Below are 19,406 nucleotides of genomic sequence, written 5' to 3' on the forward strand. Positions count from 1 at the left end.
GAGGCTGCATGCTGCTGAATGTCAGTTGCTGGGAGTCACAAGTGGGGAGAGCCCAGTTGCACTCAGGTCCTGCTTTGGGGCTTCCCACGGGCATCTGATTGGCCCCTTTGAGAACAGGAACTTACTAGATGGACCTTTGGCCTGATCCAACAGGATTCTTCCTATGTTCTTAAGGTCTCATGTTTCAGGTGGTGTTAGAGGCTGACCCTACTATGATTAAAGCCCACCAGTTTAAAGCAAACTTGGACTCCATTGCACACTCCTTGCTGTGCTCCCAACGGTAGAAGTATGTTCTGTATCTGCTCTTCCTGAGTTATTCTGGAGGCCGTGCAGGAATGCTGCTGCTGCTGCACTACCCCATGCATCAGCTGTTAGGCAGGGAGGCTGAACAGCCCAAACAAAGCCCCGCTGAGTCTCCGATCTCTTTGGGGCTTCCTTCGCTCTCACGGATGTCCTCTTTGGGCTCTGGGTGGGGGTGTCTTCTTGCGAGCCCCACGGACTCTCTAGCTCTCTTCCGCCATTTCCTGGTATGGTTTTATTTATTTATTTATTTATTTCATGGTGCCATACATATACGGTACGTGATCACATGCGAGTCAACCACGCATAAGTGGGGGCCCGCATCTGTACTGCATCATGCGTCACATGCACACACATTCCACATACAGAAGGACGACAAGCAAACTTAGCGGGGCAGGCTGTGTAGCACACTCAGTTTTCTTCCCCCAACAACTTGCTGTGACCTCCAGCAACCGCTGCCTGAGGGGGCCACTGCACTCTGTCTAATTGTAGGGCTGGCCTGAGTGTGGAGTTAAAAAAGAAAAGATCAGCTGCTTGAAGAAAAAGAGACGGCCCATAGATTGTTCCATTCTCCTGCCTCACATAATTCCTCTTGCTGATCTCCCTGTCAAGGCAGATCACGTGGACAGGCAGCAACTTGAGAAACGGTTCAGGGAGCATTGCATTAAGGTTTCTATGGTGCAAGTGCCATGAAAAGCATCACTCATTTCAGAATGGGTCAAGAGTTTATACACTGGGTATATCTTGATTTTCCAGTTGTGGAAGAAACATATATCTCTCTGCTTGACAACAGGTACATTCCAGGGCAAGCCCATGCCTTTCGCTGTAGACATTCTCACATTTGCCCACCAAAGAGGTAAAAGGGATATATTTCATTCGACCAACTGGTGTGTGTGTGTGTGTGTGCTCTTAAAAAACAACCTTAGAAATAGTTGAAGTTTATGAGGATTTTCAGGAGCAGGTATTCACAGTACAAAATAAATGCAAAACAGGTTCATACAGGTCCCTAGCTATTATTGTTTGGCAACTTTGTGAGGGGGCTGCAGTGCTGATTACATTTTCTGTAGTCCAAACCAAAGATATAATTAAAAGTGTGACATATCTTGCCTCAGTGGCCAAAAATGCAGCAATTAAGGGCCCACCAGAATGACAGATCTTTAGGCAAAGTGCCCATAATTTCTATGTCACATCTTTGCAAGCGAGGAAATGTTTCACTTTTGCAGAAGGCATTAAAGAATTGTCTATTTTTCTGTAACTATAGAGATTGAATGTAAAATATCCAAAAAAAAAAACAAAAAACAAAAAAAAACAACCCATCTGAATAAAACAAAGAGGCCTATCAGATGTCTATATGGGAATCCCACAAACAGGCCATAAAGGCAACATCCTTCTCCAGAAGCTACGTGTATCTTCATTTCCCCCTGATAAAGATACCATCATAATGCATAAGAAAGGCCTTGTTTCAACAGGCCAAAATCCCATCTAGTCCAGTACCCTGTTCTCACAGTGGCCAACCATAGAATCATAGAAATGGAAGATACCCCAAGAGGTCATCTGATCCAAACCCCTGTAATGCAGGAATCATGGCTGAAGAATCCATGATGGGTTGCCATCCAACCTCTGTTGAAAAACCTCCCACGAATGAAAGCCTGCCACCTTCTGAGGCCGTTGAATTGTAGGGTTGGAAGGGAACCCCAAGTCCAACCCCTTGCAGCTAAGGCAAGTCCCAGTGTGGTGTAGTGGTTAAGAGTGGTGGACTTGTAATCTGGGGAACCGGGTTCGCGTCTCTGCTCCTCCACATGCAGCTGCTGGGTGACCTTGGGCCAGTCACACTTCTATGAAGTCTCTCAGCCCCACTCACCTCACAGTGTGTTTGTTGTGGGGGAGGAAGGGAAAGGAGAATGTTAGCCGCTTTGAGACTCCTTAAAGGGAGTGAAAGGCGGGATATCAAATCCGAACTCTTCTTCTCCTGGGATGCTTGCAAGCGGAGCCTGAATGCAATAGCATTCTCCTCGCTTGTGGGCCCCAGCAACTTATATTTAGAGGCACACTGTGTTCAGAGGCAATGGAAACAGCAGCAGCCCTTTTTGGTAATTTTGGTAAAAGTTGTGGTCAAAACATGCCAAGCAACTTCCATAGATAAATTGTAGCTTTCAAGCTACTTCTTTCTTTTGAAAGAACTGGTTTTAAAAATAAATATTCTTAAGTAGTTCTCAAGATGACATGCTAGGACGTCTTAATAGTCACAGGAAGTCACTAGATCATCACAGGGTCCTCTCAGCATGAGAAAAGCACCTACCCCAAAATTTCTGCTCTCTTCTGCACAAATCCATTACTCTTTTGTTCTGGATGAAACATTGATCTTGGACCTAAATTTCACAGAAAAGCTCTTCAAATTGGGATCATAACTGTGGGTAAGAAGGGAACTACTTGAACCTCAGATGTAAAGGCCATTTATGTTTCTTAGACTTGGCTCTTAGGATTTGGGGGCATAAGCATGCAATCCTGGGAAACTAGTTACCTTTACACTTTTATATTTGTAAGAATAATTATGCACTTATTCCTGTGCTTCCCTATTTCTCTTCAGTTTTTAATACATGCCTCCCCCTCCACTTCCTGCTAACCTACTTTTAATTTCAGGGTCTTTCTAATTTGATTTCTGTTCCTACCTTAAGCACTGTTGGTGAGGAATCCGCTGTGGTTGCTAAATAGGAGTGAGTCAAATATATAGAGCTTCTGTGTCCTGGTTTTTAAAATAATTATTCTAAGTAATCCTCCTTGTACACATGACACTTCTCATCTTGGAAAGGGTTTCCCCTGGGAGCTACTGTATATGAAACTGCATTAGCAAGTCGCAAGAGCTTCTGCAAAGCAGTTTTTAGGCTCATGTTCATTTGAAGTTACTTTAACATCAAGAAAATGGGGCTTCATCAAGCAAAGAGAAAAAATATTTCTTAATGCCACCTCTCAGCATTGCTAAGCATCAATCAATATCAATCAGTGTTCAAGCTGATTTCAGTCTCACACATTTTCATTTATAAGTGAATGCCAGTTTCACACATATTCATTCATTTCATCCTATTTCTGTATCAATCTGAGAATCTTTGTAAAATCATTCAAATTCAAATTCTTATTTTTACTGTGTTTTCCCACAAAATGCACTTATTTTACTCATTTTACTATAAAATACACTTGATATGCATTTTAGCCTAAATTATGTACTTTCATACCATCCTAAAACAAAAACGCACATTTTATATGCATTTTGTTTTTTGTTATTTTTTGAGCTGGAAATTGAATTGCAAAATTCAGAGATGGATGAAAATCAAAAGGCAATGGTGCTCCAATCCACACATTAGTCCAGGAACTGCAAATCAGGCTGCTTCACTTAAAAGTGAAATCTGAATGAAATCCTCAAGCAGCCCCACTGGCAATGACATCATTTGGGGCTTGTCCACAAATCATCATCATCATCACCTACCCATTTCTACTTGTTATTCCCAATCAACAATATGGGGGTGATAATGATTCATCTGACCATTATGTGCCGTATTAGCCTGAATATAAGCCGCACCCGAATATAAGCCGCATCTTTAAAATTCAAGGGGGGAAAAGAAAAAAAGACAATAAAAAGACAATGTACCATATTGGCCTGAATATAAGCCGCTCCCTTAAAATTCCACAGGCACTGACACCCATTCCATTTTACCGTATGTCTCTTTCAGCAGTGATATTGTAAAAGCCAGTTTTGGTAAGGCCCCTAATTTAAGCCGTACTTTAACTTTTCACAGTCAGAATTTGGGGGGAAAGTGCAGCTTATATTCAGGCCAATACGGTACATTGTGTGTCTACCAAACCAATCAACTGCCCATTGACATCTATGTCTGATGTTCCTCTACACAAGGGCTTGGTTAACTGTCCTGTTCTCCTAATACCCTCAACAAACTGCAGTTCCCAGGACTCTTTGGAGAGGCCATGACTATTAAGAAGTTGTGTAGGAGTGATTTCAACTTACAGCGTGACTATGACCCCAATTCCTCAAAATAGTGAGCAAGCTTTCAAGATAGCCAGAGCTCTTTATCAGGCTGGAAGTTAAGCAAAGGTGTGTGTGGGGTGTGTGGCCAGCTTGGTGTTAAAACCACAACGTCTGCTTTGATCTGCATTAAGAGGAGCATCCTTAATAGGCTAGGCTTTCCTAGGTGCTACATGGTAGGTTTTAAAAAATATATATGGAGGTAGCAGAGTTCGAGGAGGCTTTGTGGAGTGTGCTGCACTTGATCTGACAGGCAAAGTTTCTGAAGGTTCCAAGCAACCAGACAGCTGAGAAGCAGAATTGTGTTTCAATGTCAGCCAAAGGACAAGGGGGAGAGAGAGTGTGTGCACATCCACAAGAAATCTCCCCCCTCTGAGACTTTTGCAGGCCTGCTCCTCTCGTTCAAGAACAGTTGGCGTTGTCTCTTGTGGGCCACAGCAGGGAGACAGGTTGGTCTCAAATAACTGTGCCGCGAAAGGCATGTGTCGTCCTCATTCTTTGCTCATGCTGAGGTTTCCGCTTAATCTGCCTTTATTCACAGTAAGAGCTATCCAGTGTGTGCAACCTGTCCTAGCCGCTCCTGGAGGTGAACCCTCACTTACACCAGCTGAGGAGATTAATACATATTTTGGGCGGGTGAGACTTAGTTACTAAGACACCATCTCTGTAGACGCAGCACACGGGAAATGGCTTTACCCTAAAGGACTGTAAGTGCTACTAGAAAAGTGCCCACATCTAAACCAGTGAAGCATGTGGGATTTTGGAGATATATAGCCTATGCACTTAAAGTAGTAAATAATAATAATAAAAGCAGCTTTTTCAGACTACCTTTAAAGTAAAATGGAAGCATTGTTTTTGCGCTATGTGCAAGGGCATGTCCCAATATGAGACACCAGCCTGTGGAATGGGTTCAAGTAGGCCACAACGTTATTGGCGACAAGTGTGTGGGGTTGGCATGGCAACCTGCCCGCTGTTTGAAACCACAACCAGCTCTCCTGGCGGACACACTCCTTGAGAGTTGCCTACACAGCAGCCCCCATTGTGGTGCAGACCAAGCATTTGGGAACCAGCTAGCAGCCTGAGGTGAGCGACGTTTGGCCGGGCTGCCCTAAGTGAGGACTGTGGCCTGTTGTTGTGGCACTTCTTCAGTCGATGATCCTGCCCAAAGGCGTTTTCCACCACCGTTGTGACAGGAAATGTAACCCCTCACAATAACATGTTTCCATTTACTAAAGGAAAGTCGAAAACCTCTTGATTTTACTCCCAGCCAGTTGTAGCTGGACATAAAAATCCGTTCTGGCCTTGACAATCCATGATGAATGACATCCAAGGTAAAGGTCTGAAACCGAGGGTGGGTGAAGAAATCCCCACAGAGAAAGGCTATGGTTGATGGGTGCCAGCTCTTTTAAAAACAATGCCAGCTTGCCACTTGTGGGCAATTGAATCTGGGACCTTCTGCATGCGAAGCAGATGTTCTGGCACCAAGCTGCAGTCCTACCCCATAATTTTCCAGGCCACTTTACTTGCTTGCTTATTGTGTTTATAGCCCACCTTTTCCCCCAAGAAGCTCAAGGGGGCACACGCGGTTCTTCCCATCCTCACAACAACCCTCTGAGGTAGGTTAGGCTGAGAGGCCCAAGGCCTCCCAAGGAGCTTCATGGCCAAGTGTGGATTTGAACTTCTGTCTCTCAGGTCCTAGTCTGACACTCTAACCACCACGCAGAACTGGTTCTCATAGGTAAGCATAGGAACCACCTTATACTGAGCCAGGCCACTGACCTACCTAGCCTTGCAGTGCACTGTCCACTCCAGCTGGCCGTGCTTCCCTGGTCTCAGGCATAAATCCTTCCCAGCTTTGCTTCCTGAGATCAGTTTAACTAGAAATGCCAGGATTGGCACCTCCTGCATGCGAAGCATTCGCTTTACCGCTGAGCTTCTCATTGATGACACTCTGAGGGGTTAAGCACATGCTTAACTCTCTGACTGAGCTCGGTTGATTGTAGAAGTGCTTAATTTTGGCTCAGTTGCACCTGTTGTCTTTGTAAGAGCATGCTTGGTTATCACAGGCTATAGCATATCCAGAAATGTATAAATATAAATTAAAAAGGAATCTGAATCTGCATTAACGCTGAAGCGCCCCGATGATTCCCCCTGCTCACCACCCAGCAAGGTTATTTGCAACAGTATCTGGGACATGAATCTTTGCGTGCTTTTGCACACACCCATTCCATCCCAGGTCATGCTGAAACCTGACACACTGAATACTGGGCTCTCACAGAGTGCCAGTGTCCTGTTTTTAATGGTCATGGCTGACCCAGGTCAGGTTTAGGTCAGCCAGGAGGAGGCAATGCACAGCAGCCTCCTGGAGCTTGCATCTTGACGATCTACTGTTCTTTTTAGCAGGGAACTTAAGAAGTGAATTCTGGGTGCTTCCAGATGACCTGTTTATTGATCTTCCACCCTGATTGGTTTGCAGGGTGATTAGGTGGCTGTTGGCTATTTAATGAGCATTTATTCTGATTTGTTTGTGTGGAGGTTAGATGATGTTGCATCAAAGCAAGAGTTATCCTAAGAGTTTTGCACGAGCAGGCATCTGCTTCTCATTTCTTTTTGTCCCACAAGCACCCTTCAGAACTGCTCCAGCAGGTTGGAGAACCCTTTTGATCAGATTTGGGGGTCATGGTAGAGACTTGGAGGGGTGGAATGGGCAGACCCTGGTCTTATTTCACAAGTAGGGAGGCATCATTGGATACCGCCTACTCTTGACACTAAAGACTTGCCTAATGAAGATACAGTGGTACCTTGGTTTACGAACTTAATCTTTTCCGGAAGTCCGTTCTTAAACCAAGGCGTGCTTTCCCATAGCAGCAGGGGACTTAATTTACAAATGGAACACACTCAACAGGAAGCGAAACATGTTCTTATTCCAAGGCATAGTTCACAAACCAAAACACCCACTTCCGGGTTTGCAGCATTCTTAATCCAAGTTGTTCATAAACTTAGCTGTTCTTAAACCAAGGTACCACTGTAGAGACAAAAAACCTATTTTTGTGTTTTTATTTACTTTGAGTATTTATGTGCTGTTCATCAAAAATAAATTCCCAGGGTACTTTATAGTAAGGATAAAAACGTAAGGAAAATACTAAAATGTATATAATAATAAAAACCTAAAATATCAGCTGGTAGAGCAGCATAAAATTAACTAGGGGGAAATGTTACATTATAGAAAACCCTTAATTTTTTTTTAAAAAAAAACTTGTAGGCTGAATATATATCTTTCCAATGAAAGATTAAGGTAGCATCAAAGGCATTTCATCAAGTCAGCTGTGTTTTAAATTTGTCCCAATGAGTGATCTGCATAATTGAGAAAAGGTGGTATAGAAATATTTCTTGCAAACTCTGCCCTTCTGCTGCCTTCATTTGCTTGAGCAAACTTTCCATTACAATGTGATCCCAGAGGCATTCAAACCAGATGGCAATACTGGGATTTGATGAGCTTTCCCAGTTGCTTGCTGCTTCTGTAGCTCTAAGGAAAGCCAGATGAAGCCTTTGTGCAGGATATGCAGCCGATTTTGTTGTAGTTTGGCAAGTGACAGGGAAAATGTGGGATGAACAAATAACTAGCAGGAAGACGTGTAAACACCCCACAAGCAAGTCAGGATGAATGCAGGATGGATGCTCATTGTCGTTAAACTACCCCATTAACACCAGAATGGTTGGTCAGTAATGGCTAACCACCATGTAAGCTTTGTGCAGCAAATCAGGAAGTCACCTGGAGTGGTCACCTGGTGCAGCCTCTTATTAGACCAAACGAAGTGTCACAAAATAGTGTGCAAGCTTTGAGTTCAAGGAACTCCTCAGGTTAGATGGTAGACAGAGCTGATGGGTCGGTGGAGAAAAATTGACTAAGGTGAAGCTATGGAGTTTGCATCTGGTAAGCAAGATAGAATACAGGGGGAAGAGGTTGGAGGCACTGAAACGAGGCTCTGCTGGGTGGTGTGTAGATTTCAGGCTGCCCTCCCAGGACTGCAGGGATGGAGCATGCAATGCTTGTTTTCTCCATAGCCTAAATTATAAAACCCAGCTGTCTCCATCCTTTGGTGAAACACGGGTTCCTTGTAGGGGAAAGACATCTTTGGGACTTCCTTAAAGAAGGGGCCTGGATACGGTACACCCCCAATACTCCCTAGAAGGCTAAAAAAAATTAGACTTGCTGTTTTTACATTTGTCTGCAATCCCAATTACAATATTAGGGGAGTGTGATGGAAGGATGAGAAACAATTAATTGGCATTTGATTCTGATGGAATGACTGTGTGCCTTTTTAAGTGTTCCAAGGAAGCCATAAAGCTGTCCACTGGCATCCTTTTGCAGTGATTTACCTGCACTTTAAACGTTGTGCGCTGCAGGGCCAAAGCCAAGATCTCGTTCTTGTCCTTTATTCCATGTTGTTTCTTGGAAAGGGAATGTGTCAGCAGGGGCACGGCACCGCATCTATTAACAGTTTGAATGTTGTCTGTTAAGCTCAGATTTGGAAACAAATCTTTGTCTCCCGTTTGATCACTATTGGCAGCCTCTTCTGTCCCTTTGCCTCCCCGCCCAGTTTCATGAGGACAACATTGAAAAAGCACATCTGGGAAGTGTGTAGCTTTGTGAAATCTCAAACAAAAGACTCCCAAGTAAAATGAGAAGTTTTAACATTTGAGCTTCAGTTTTGCACATTTAGAACATGGGAAGGAAAACCACTTAGTGAATAATATTGCCATTTTGGGGAGGTTATTTTTTGCAAAGTCAGGATCTAACCTGAGCAATTATTAGTTGGTATGTTTTAAATTAGAGAGGTGTTACTGATTTTTGCCTTGGATTTTATTGTTGTTTTAAACTAGTTTATATGATAAATGTTTAAAATCATATGAGACATTTATTTTATTATGAACCACTCTGAGGACTTCATCTGGGAAGTGATCTACAAATTTAATAAACAGTTAAATAAAGAAAAAGTGTGGTATTTTCCTAACTTGCAATAACTCTTTGTGGGAGGTTGCTGGCACACATATTTCAGGAAATGGGTACTGGTGGAAATGTTAACAGAATGCAGTCAATGCAGTTGGATTGTACCACCTGTTCTTGGTGCAGAGCTTCAAATTTGCTCCACTTCGCAGACTCAGCCCTTATTTAAGCAGTCTGGGGCACAACTGATCTCTGTGTGCATCTGTTATGAGACTGGAGGTTAAATAAGACAGGGTTTATGTGTTAGACTTGCTGGTCAGGTGTGGCTAGACACATCCTTCTGCTATGTAAACAACAGGTGATATGTTGCCATGGGAATGAAAAATGTGTCAAGAATTACTTATTGATACAGGGCCATTTACAGGATGAAAGATTGAAAGTTGGAATTTAACACTAGCTTACTAGCAGTGCGCTTTCATTGGAGTGTTAAATTCTGATTAAACTACCATATTTTTTAAAAAATCCTACCTTTCAGTTAAAGAAGCAAGTACCAGAAAATGGAAAGCATTGCAAGAGAATATCAGAAGATGTATTATGTTTAAAATGTCATGACTGTTAATATAGTACAGTATTTTGGCTTTGAGGCTTTTGAACATTGAGATTGGCAAACCCAGAGCTTTTGAACAGCTCGGTTATGAATACCTTGCTGATGTAAATGGCCTTCTTGATGCCAATGAGAATATCAATTTATATGTATTTATATGCTTTCCGTAATATGCTTAATGTGGTTTACATCAATACTTGTTGCAAATCCCAAAACATGTCAGATTTCTGAAATTTGTGTGTATTCATGTATTTTAAATACAGGTTAGTGGCAGATAAAGCTGTGGGGGGAAATCAAGATTTGGTGACATTCAGTAGCAGATGTGTTTTAGAAATATGGATTCCCCATTTTTCTGTTAAGCTAAGAAATAGGGACAAGCTTTTGCAAAAAGGGGGCTGTTTGGCATTCCTTCTTCTCCTATTGCCTTTTGGCTCAAGTTCTAGTGGTGACCTCAGTCAGTGCTGAACAAATTCTGTATCTCTAGCCTTCAGGAAACAGTGTGATTGTACAATCATAAAGTGCCTGGACTCCTGCACCCAGTAGATGGGGTGCCTTTTTTGTTCCCTGTGTGTGAATTGCCTGGGTGTCTTTCTGCGTTTTATTTGGAATCCCACAGCAACTTGCTTGGAATTAATGGCTTTTTAATAAAGTGCCTCCACAGCTAGTCTCTGCCAGCAGACACTCTCAAAGAGGGTTATTTATCATTCACATGATCCCTGTCTTTCTGTCTCGTGCTCTCCTGTTGCCCTTTTGTTTCTTTCCTCAGTGCCTAAAGACCTCAAAGCGGGCAATGACACTGGTAACTAGGGATGTAAGAAGGCATTGATTCCCTTCCTGCCCCATATTTGTCATATGCTGCCCTGTTTCTGTTCCTCTGCAGTTTGGCTTCCAACAAAAAAAACCTTTATTCGTCTCACTGTCTGCTATGGTGAAATTTTGCACAATTAATTACGTTATCATTACATTGTTCCACATCATTGGTTTCATTGCAAAGGAAACACAATACAAATGGAATGGGAAGGTGAGTAATCAATTTCGTATTGTCATGTATCATCTGCAAATTGTAAACAACAGCAGTGATGTATTAACTGGATTTATTTCTGTTCTGAACATGGGATGAGCAAGTGAGCATGAGCAGTTTCCACTCCCAGTAACCTAGGGGGATATGAGCAACCTATGATAGATATTTGTTTACGATAGCTGCTTCCAGAAGGATAGTCATGTTAGTCAGTTGTAGCAAAAGCAGCAGTCTTGTGGGGCTTAAAGGCTAACAGACAGAGGGTCAAACAAAACCAGGGACCCCACACACAATGTCCATGGGTGCCTGGGTGCCCACCAGTATCTCCTGTGCCATAGGGCCTTTGCTGCCCATGCAAGGTCTCTGCAAATATTCCTTCAAAAACCCATAATGGATGCCACCTGTAATAATAATAGGGCTTGCTCGTGCGTAAGTTGCCGCCACTCCTGGCTAGGTTGCCTGGTTAAACCTTTCTGTCTGGACAGCCCTTCACTTTGTGGCTGTTTCAGTCGCTAGCAGAATCCGTCAGTGGGCGTTTCTTAAACCTTTTCCAGCATAAAAGCTGTTTGACGCCAAGTCTCTTCCTACTCTCCCTGCGCGGAAGTCTTCTGCGCAGGGAGGGTGTGGGTAGCGGAGGACCCGTGCTCTCCCCGCTGGTGTCCGGCGAGGAGTCCTGGAGCCCTCTCGCCAATTCCCCCATCTGCCCCCCTTTATCCCTGGTGTTGCGCTGATTTCCTTCCCCAGCTGATGAGCTGCCTCTCTCCCTGCTGGGTCCTTCTCCAGCATCACTTGGGAGCCTTCCCTCCGCCTCTGGCTCCGATGTCAGTTCCCTGACATCCACCTCCCCCCCAGGACCCCCTCCACCCCGGCCCGACCTTTTGATCCAACTTCGTCCCTTTCTTCGGCTGACGATGCGGGGAACCCCCGGAAGGAGCTGTCGCCATCTCTGAGGATTCAAAACCCGCTTCCCACCCGCTCTGATCCCTTCCCGCGGGGTGGGCCTCCCAGTCTGATTATTCTTCCTCCGAATCCTCTCCTCCCTCCTCTTCGGAGGCAGAAAAACCCACAAAATCCTCTTCATCGTCTGTGGTTCCAAATTGCTCCTCCCAGAATCTCGCTAGTGGTTTGGGTTTGTCCGGGAACAGGTGGTGGAATTCCTCCACAAGATACCCGTCATTGATTGCCTCCGCGGGAACCCACCTGTTTTCTGACCCGGCTTTTCCCTCCCAAGCTACGAAGTACTCCACCTGGCGTCCTCGCCACCTTGAATCGAGTATTTTCGTGGCTGGGTTGTGGTGTTCCCTCTCTTCTATCTGCGGGTGTGTGGTGACTTCTCCCTCTCGCCCCGGGAATTCCCGCCCCTCCCTGTACGGTGAGAGTAGGGACCTATGGAACACCGGGTGTATTTTCATGCTGTCAGGCAACGTGAGCTTGAATGCCACGGGGTTCACCTGCTGTGTTACCTCAAACGGTCCCAGCCGCCTTGGTTGCAACTTCTTGCACCCCCCCTTAAAGGGTAACCCTTGGGTTGACAACCACACCCGGTCTCCCACCCGTATGGTCTCCCCTTCCGTACGGTGCTTGTCTGCCTGCCTCTTGTAAATTTCCTTGGCCCGTTCCAAGTTCATCTTAAGTTGCTGGTGCAGGGCCTCCATTTCTTCCACAAACTGCTAGTAATTAAAAGGGGATTATACATACTTAAAAAGATAGAAACAAGGACAAATGGTTAAAAGCGACTACAGTGGTACCTCGGGTTAAGAACTTAATTTGTTCTGGAGGTCCGTTCTTAACCTGAAACTGTTCTTAACCTGAGGTACCACTTTAGCTAATGGGGCCTCCTGCTGCCACCGTGCGATTTCTGTTCTCATCCTGAAGCAAAGTTCTTAACCCGAGGTACTATTTCTGGGTTAGCGGAGTCTGTAACTTGAAGCATCTGTAACCTGCAGCATCTGTAACCCGAGGTACCACTGTATAAGGGAGGGAGGGTGAAGGAGCACAGGTCTTGCATTTTGCGCCTAGTCTCTGGCGCAAGCCATCCTTTAATAAATATCCGGCATGGCAGTTTGCTGTTTATTATATTTGCTCTGAGCAACAAAACAGTCCATAAGATAGTAAGAAACTGCAAAGGCAATTAGCCGTCATGCGGGTGACCTCTTTTCCAGCTAGGTAATAATTAACCAGCAGTGACTATTTGAATGTGGTTGCAGTAAACCCAGTGAGGTTCTCTGGGCTGTACCCAAAATATTTGTTTATCTTTAGTGGTAGTATGATCTTGCTCTGGCTCCCTTTCAACAACATTTACTATCCTGTTGGGCAGTTGGCCCATTCATTCCTGGCAGATGCTGCCAGACTAGAGGTTACTCAGAGCTCCCCCCTATGGCCACCATGAGAACAGGAGGTAATAACTATTAAAAATAGATGGTAGAATTTGAAGATCTGAATCTTTAATGATGGACACCAACTTGCTGTTTTTTTAAAGGATTAGACAAATTGATGGAGGAGAAGGTTAGCAATGTCTACAGGATGTGATGGCTATGCTGTACCTCCCCTGTTGGAGGCAGAATGCCTCTGAACACCAGCTGCTGGGGATCACAAGTGGAAGAGAATGGGATTGTGCCCTGCCTGTGGACTTCCTGGTGCTCTTCTACCTGAATCCTGCTCCCTTGTTTCCCATGGGTATCTGGTTGGCTGCACTTAGAACAGGCTGCTGGACTAGAGGGGCCTTTGGCCTGATCCAGTAGAGCTCTTTTTATGTTCTTAAGCTAATCTCTTTCTCTGATGTGCCATGACCTTTTTCTTTCTCCTCCTCTAGCCATCCATTCCTGGCTCCAGGTTGGAAAACATCATCAACATCAATCATTATGCCACCAAGAAAAGCGTGGCTGAGAGCATGCTGGATGTGGCGCTCTTCATGGCCAACGCTGCGCAACTGAAGGCAGTGCTGGAACAGGGGACGTCCTTCCAATATTATGCTGTCCTGACTGCTCTCATCACCATTTCTCTCTTCTTCCAAACTGCCATTGGGATTCTCCTGATCATTATAGGTAAGCATCTTTCTGCAGACCTCTTTGCTTCTTTCAAAAGTTCATTCCAGGGATCATCATATGAGGAAAGAGTGATACACAGCACAGTGCTCTAGTGCTTTTCACAGAGCAGTTCAGATGCTACTTTAAGTCATTTACCAGATTTCAAACATTGCCATGTGATTAGGAAGCTGGGGTGGGACTGCTCAGTGGTAGAGAATCTGCCTGGCTAAACAAACATGCTCTCCCAAAATATGGGAGTTCCCGCCCCCCAGTAAGGAGAGGGGTGGGGAAATGCCCTGGAAAGTGAAGATAACATTTACTTTGATGCAACGTCATCTAACCTCCCCAGAAATAAATCAGAAAAAATGCTCATAAGATAGTGAGCGTAATCTAATCTTGCAAGTAATTTTAAAGTTAGAATTAAAAGTAAGGACCAGGAACCCGTGTAGTTTTCTCAAGGCTGTTTTGAGGGATTCTCCGTTTGACAGGCCTTAGTTAGGAATCTCATTTCCATAATGCCCAGTGTTGCTCTTAATCAAAAGACTTTAAAAAATAGCTCTTAGGAAGAAATAAGTTGGATGCTCATTTAATGTTTGAGCACACACAGAGACATTACAGATTAGGGCAACGATTTAACATGATGGCAAAAAGAGAAATAAATGTGTCACCAGCAAAGGAGCACTGATTTACAATGAAAGTAATTTATGAAATGTATAGATGAAAACTTAGAAATAATTACTGTATTTTAAATAGGGAAACAATAGGGACCCCCTGGCCTGTGTGCCTTCTCAGCTTGCTGTCCGGATGCTCACTGTTAATGGGACAATTTCCAGGCCACTTTTGCTCTCCCTTCTTAGGTTTCTGCATCTTTCAACCGGAGAGAGGATGCTTTCGAATACAGGGCCACCTTTTTGAAGTAGGAAACAAGGCTGCTCTACCCAAGCTGCCCTACACAGCCTCTACCACCCCCGCCTGCCTAAACCCCATCATTTGCAGCTATAACCCCCATCCCTTTCTCCCTTTCACCTCCCTTCTCCCCCGCATTCCATTGCTGCCCCTACAGTTAATATACAGAGGGCTACAGTCTCCAGAGCTGTCTGGCCCGACCCCAGGTCAGCCCCACTGTCCCCTTACATGATAAGACTTACATGATAAACACAGGCCTGTCTTTCTCCGCTTGTGAGTTTGGCATTGAAAGGAATGGCGGAGGTCGTGAACTTGGGCTACAGCTAATGCTGCATCAATGGAATCTCTTCTCTCGTTATGGGGCCTGACCGCAAACATTCCTCAGCATCCGCAGCTGCTGTTGGCCTCCAGCCTCTGGCTTGCCCTAGAGAACCAAAGCCATCTAAAAATGGAAATATCTGGTGTGTGTCTCATAGTCATCTGCTTCAAGCTTTTGCCAGCTTGGCTAGGCCTGATGGGAGTTATAGTCCAGAACTGCTGGAGGGCACCAGATTCGCAAAGGCTGGATGTAGTCTGCTTTATTTTTTAAAAAATAAAATGGTCCTCGCCATTTTGGATGGTTGCCTTTGGTTTTAGAGTTAGCTCACACTGAAGAGGTGGCTGCATCTAAGGCATTGCACAAAGCGACAGACCACAGCAGGTTTTCCTCAATTTGGTGTCCTCTAGATGGCTTGGACTGCAATTCCTAGCCGCCCCAGCATCATACAGCTGAGCTCACTAGAACTAATGGGAGATGTAGTCCAAAACACCAGGGTGTGGACACCAGGCTAGAGAAGGCTATAAGAAAACCACTTTTTGCCACTGAGCACAGCAAGTCCTGGCTCTGTGAAGAGTGTAACCTGGACAATAAACATGCTTTCCAGAACATTTTTGGCACACTCATGCTTGACTTTTCAGGTGTATATTTGTGCATCAATAAAGAAGGGCAGGATTTAGCTTCCTTTTTGTGGGAGAGATCCCTGGAAACCTGAGGGTTGTAGCCAATTTTAAGGCTTATCCACACCTACCTTTTGCCTTGCTCTTTCCAGGCATAGAGCCATGCTTAAAAGCTCCTTGTCCAAGCCTTTTTAGACTTTGGCTAGCTCTCCGCTTCCATGTCTCTCGCCATCCTTCCCAAACTACAGCTTCCCACTTGGAGCTAGGGTGGGAAAAAATGGTTTTAGCTCTCCGTATCTTCCAGAGAAATCTCCAGGTTTTCCCCCTAGCCATTGGCTTCTGTTGAGAGGCATTTCCCAGGCCATTCTTTGCTTTGAACATGCTTTTTCCAAATGAAAGCTGTGGCTGGCACAGCTGGACACCAACCATTAAAGGACATTAGCCACCCTTTTCTCTAAACCACAGCAATCAGGCAGAAAACTCACGGAAATATGAAAAGGACTTTAAGCTGTACTCATGGGCAAAATTAGGTCACAGATTATTTTTTTATAAGTAAATTTTCAACTCAAGGTGGCAGGCAACATCCTAACATTGCACCAGGCTGCAGAGCAGAGAAGGGAAGCATAGCTATTTCATCTGTGGTTTCAATGACACTTAGATAAGAATCTCGCTGGAAGAGTTTGACCCGGGCATTGTTTCATCACCACCACCATCATCATTTTATTTGTATGCTTCCTTCCATAGTTAAAACCATGCTCATGGCAGCTGGCATGAAAACATTCATATAAACACAAACATAACAAATGTAGTCATAAATAAAACATCAAAAACTACACAAAGATAACACACACACACACACACACACACACACCAGTATATCAATAAGAGCAACGATACCCCAGCCCAAGTGTCTGTTTGGCAGCTTCGGCTTTTGTAGCTGGAGTCAATCAAGGCTCCGCCCTCCCAGGCGGAAGGAAAGGAATAGTGTGTAAAACTGTGTTTCCTGACCTTACTTATTGGAGGAAAGGAAATATAAGCCTATTGAACATTTAAGAGAGTTATAATAATGGTGGTGGTGGTGGCACACCTTCTGCAGAATGTAGTGAGCAGAAGAGTTTCCTCTGAATTCTGTCTTGGTTTTGTCTTTTGTTTTTCATAGCTCGGATGAACCTGAACGACGTGACGAAGCAGCAGCGCCTGAATTTGCTCAACAACATCGCCACAATCCTAGTCTTCATCATAGTCATCATCAACATCTTCATTACTGCTTTTGGTGTGCAGAAGACGGGTCTCTATCCTAGCATTTATGGTGGTCGGAGAATCTACTAAGCCTTGGAAGGGTAAGAAAAGAGTGAGTCTTATGCTTCCAGATTGGACAGATAAACACTCACCATCCATTTTTGCCTATTTGGACATAGGATACTCCATCAATCATTATTCTTAGGCAGTTCATAAGTAATGAAGTGGGATGATGGCAGTTCTTCTCTCTTTCTCTCCCCCCCCCCCCATATGAAAAGGGTGGTTATCTCTAGGGAGACAGTTCCACAGCAGAGGAGTCTTATCCTTGTCACCATCAACAGTAAGATGCACAACCTGCCTGAGCCTCTTGTTTTTCCTTGCAGGCTGGAGCACATGGTAGAAGATAGCTGGAATGCCTTTCCGTATAGCCTTATTGATCTCAGACTTGATGATCCATTTAAGATACACAACTGCCTGGGTGAACCCTATTGCAAGTACATCAGTTGCTCCTTGTGGGCTACTTCTGCAACATGTTTACAGCTCTGAAGAGGTGAATAATTTTTCAGCTGATCTTGACAGCAGCCTCTCCTCATCTCAACCCATAATGATGTTTATCTCCTGTAATGGAGTAGTGGGGAATTTCAGGTCAGAGAGCCAAATGCAGCCCTCCAGGCCTTTCTCGGACTCTTCCCCAGGTTAGACTTCTTCCTCAGCCAAACACTCCTCTCTTCCCCAGCTTACATCACCCACTGGCCCTACTCTGCACCCTTTTTTCAGTGAGTGTAAGTAAAAACTAGCCTACCATACACATGGAAAAAAGTTCTTCTTTGTCTCTGACCCAGAAGGGACTGTATGAAAAATGTTCCCAACCCCTGGTTGTAATGAGATTCCTCTGCAATTCAGAAGATTGCATTCAGCTAGAGCTTCCCAGCTCCCACCAGGAAAGGAGCAGCCCACAGTGATTCAACTTGATGTACTCCATCAATGGCAGCAGCAGTCAACGTAAGTGACAGGGACAACAGTATCAAAATAAAACATTGGAAGAGAATTACAAATGAGCACAATTGATAAGGGGCAGGTGCTAGGTCACTAGTTCAAATTTTGTCCAAGAGGTCACTAAGTTGTCAGATGAAGACAGATTTGCAAAGCAGGAGAAAAAAATGATTTAAGGCTGCAATCCTAACCACAACTGCCAAGAAGTCCTGCTGAATTCAGTGGGGCTTGCTGCCAGGGGAGTGGAGTTAGCATTGCAGACCAAGCCATCTTGTATGAGCACACAGCATCCACCCAGAGAAGAGGCTGCCCACTGTGTTTCTTTTTGATTCACTGCTCTTGCTTGGCATCCACCTGAGCATGAATTAATGTGGGATGCATGTCTCCGGATGAGACTTTGTTTCTGTGTTGTGTAATGGGATCAACTGCTCTCAGGGATGGGATGCAACAGAATGACTGGCCCCAAATAGTGACTCACACAGGAGCACAAGTTGTTGGCTCCTCTGAGGGTGGACAGTTATTACCCTAAAAGTAAGAATGAGAAGTGTACCTCCAGTTTTAGCTCAGAGAAGAGTCTGCCCCAGCTACTAAAACATTGAGAAATGCAATTATTAAATGAAAAGCATTATGTTACCCTGATCCAGTAATCAGTGGTGGTGCAGAGGCTCTGATGCAACTAGCTGAAACTCCTGTTATTTTGCTGGAGCTCCTGATTAGCCAAGATTCCCACAGTGTCTATGTTTTGCCCAAGCAGGAGAGGTAATTCCACACACAGAGGTTCATTGTACTTAGTCCTGCTCCTCCACGAGTGTAAATTGTTATGTAAAACTGCTTAGTTTTTTGCAATTAAGCTGTATACAAATTGTTATTTAAATAAAATAAAAAGTGTATTTTTTGTGTGTGTGCACACACACAAAATGTATAAAACTAGGATCATAGTTGAAATACAGACCATCAGCTTGCATGTGGCAAAAAATAAATTGCATTATAAACCTCTGCTGGTGGCAATAATACTATGCATAGTAATGCAAAGCATTTTAAAGCTGTACAAGTTAACCTTGATTTTTGTAAACAGTGCATTGCTTCTGAAAGTTATTCCCATGCTGTCCTTAGCCACTCTTACAATATTTTATAAAGGACTTGCAATTTTGTCATCCCACTTAGAACTGGTGCATCTTTTGCACATTCCAACTATTTGCTTTCTCTTTATTTATTAAAGTATATTTTATCCAAAGGTGTGGCTTGGTCTGTATATCAAATTACTCAATGCAGACTGTGAATGAAAATCTTAAGCACTAAACATCTTTCTTTTATATCCTTTTATAGAATAGTACATAGCTACCCAGATACAGAAGAGGAGACAGATCCCATATGCAAAAATTTCACATTAGATTGGTCCACTT

The 19,406-nt window shown here is 44.1% G+C and overlaps 1 protein-coding gene across 3 annotated transcripts in view; it reads left to right on the forward strand.

Annotated features, from left to right (window-relative positions):
* Positions 1 to 19,237, forward strand: part of NINJ2 (ninjurin 2) — an 80,365-nt gene extending 61,128 nt beyond the window's left edge. For 2 of the 3 annotated variants that reach the window (XM_083461819.1, XM_083461818.1), the window contains 3 exons: positions 13,716 to 13,947; positions 16,931 to 17,111; positions 17,394 to 19,237. In XM_083461819.1, the coding sequence (XP_083317945.1) occupies positions 13,716 to 13,947; positions 16,931 to 17,100 (402 nt within the window). In that variant the 3' untranslated portion in view covers positions 17,101 to 17,111; positions 17,394 to 19,237. The remainder of the gene's footprint in view (positions 1 to 13,715; positions 13,948 to 16,930; positions 17,112 to 17,393) is intronic. The other variant, XR_014516248.1, reaches the window with a different exon arrangement.
* Positions 19,238 to 19,406: the final 169 nt, after the last annotated feature.

This window comes from Podarcis liolepis (genome assembly GCF_965112155.1).
Source record: "Podarcis liolepis genome assembly, chromosome: 10".
Lineage (NCBI taxonomy): Eukaryota > Metazoa > Chordata > Lepidosauria > Squamata > Lacertidae > Podarcis > Podarcis liolepis.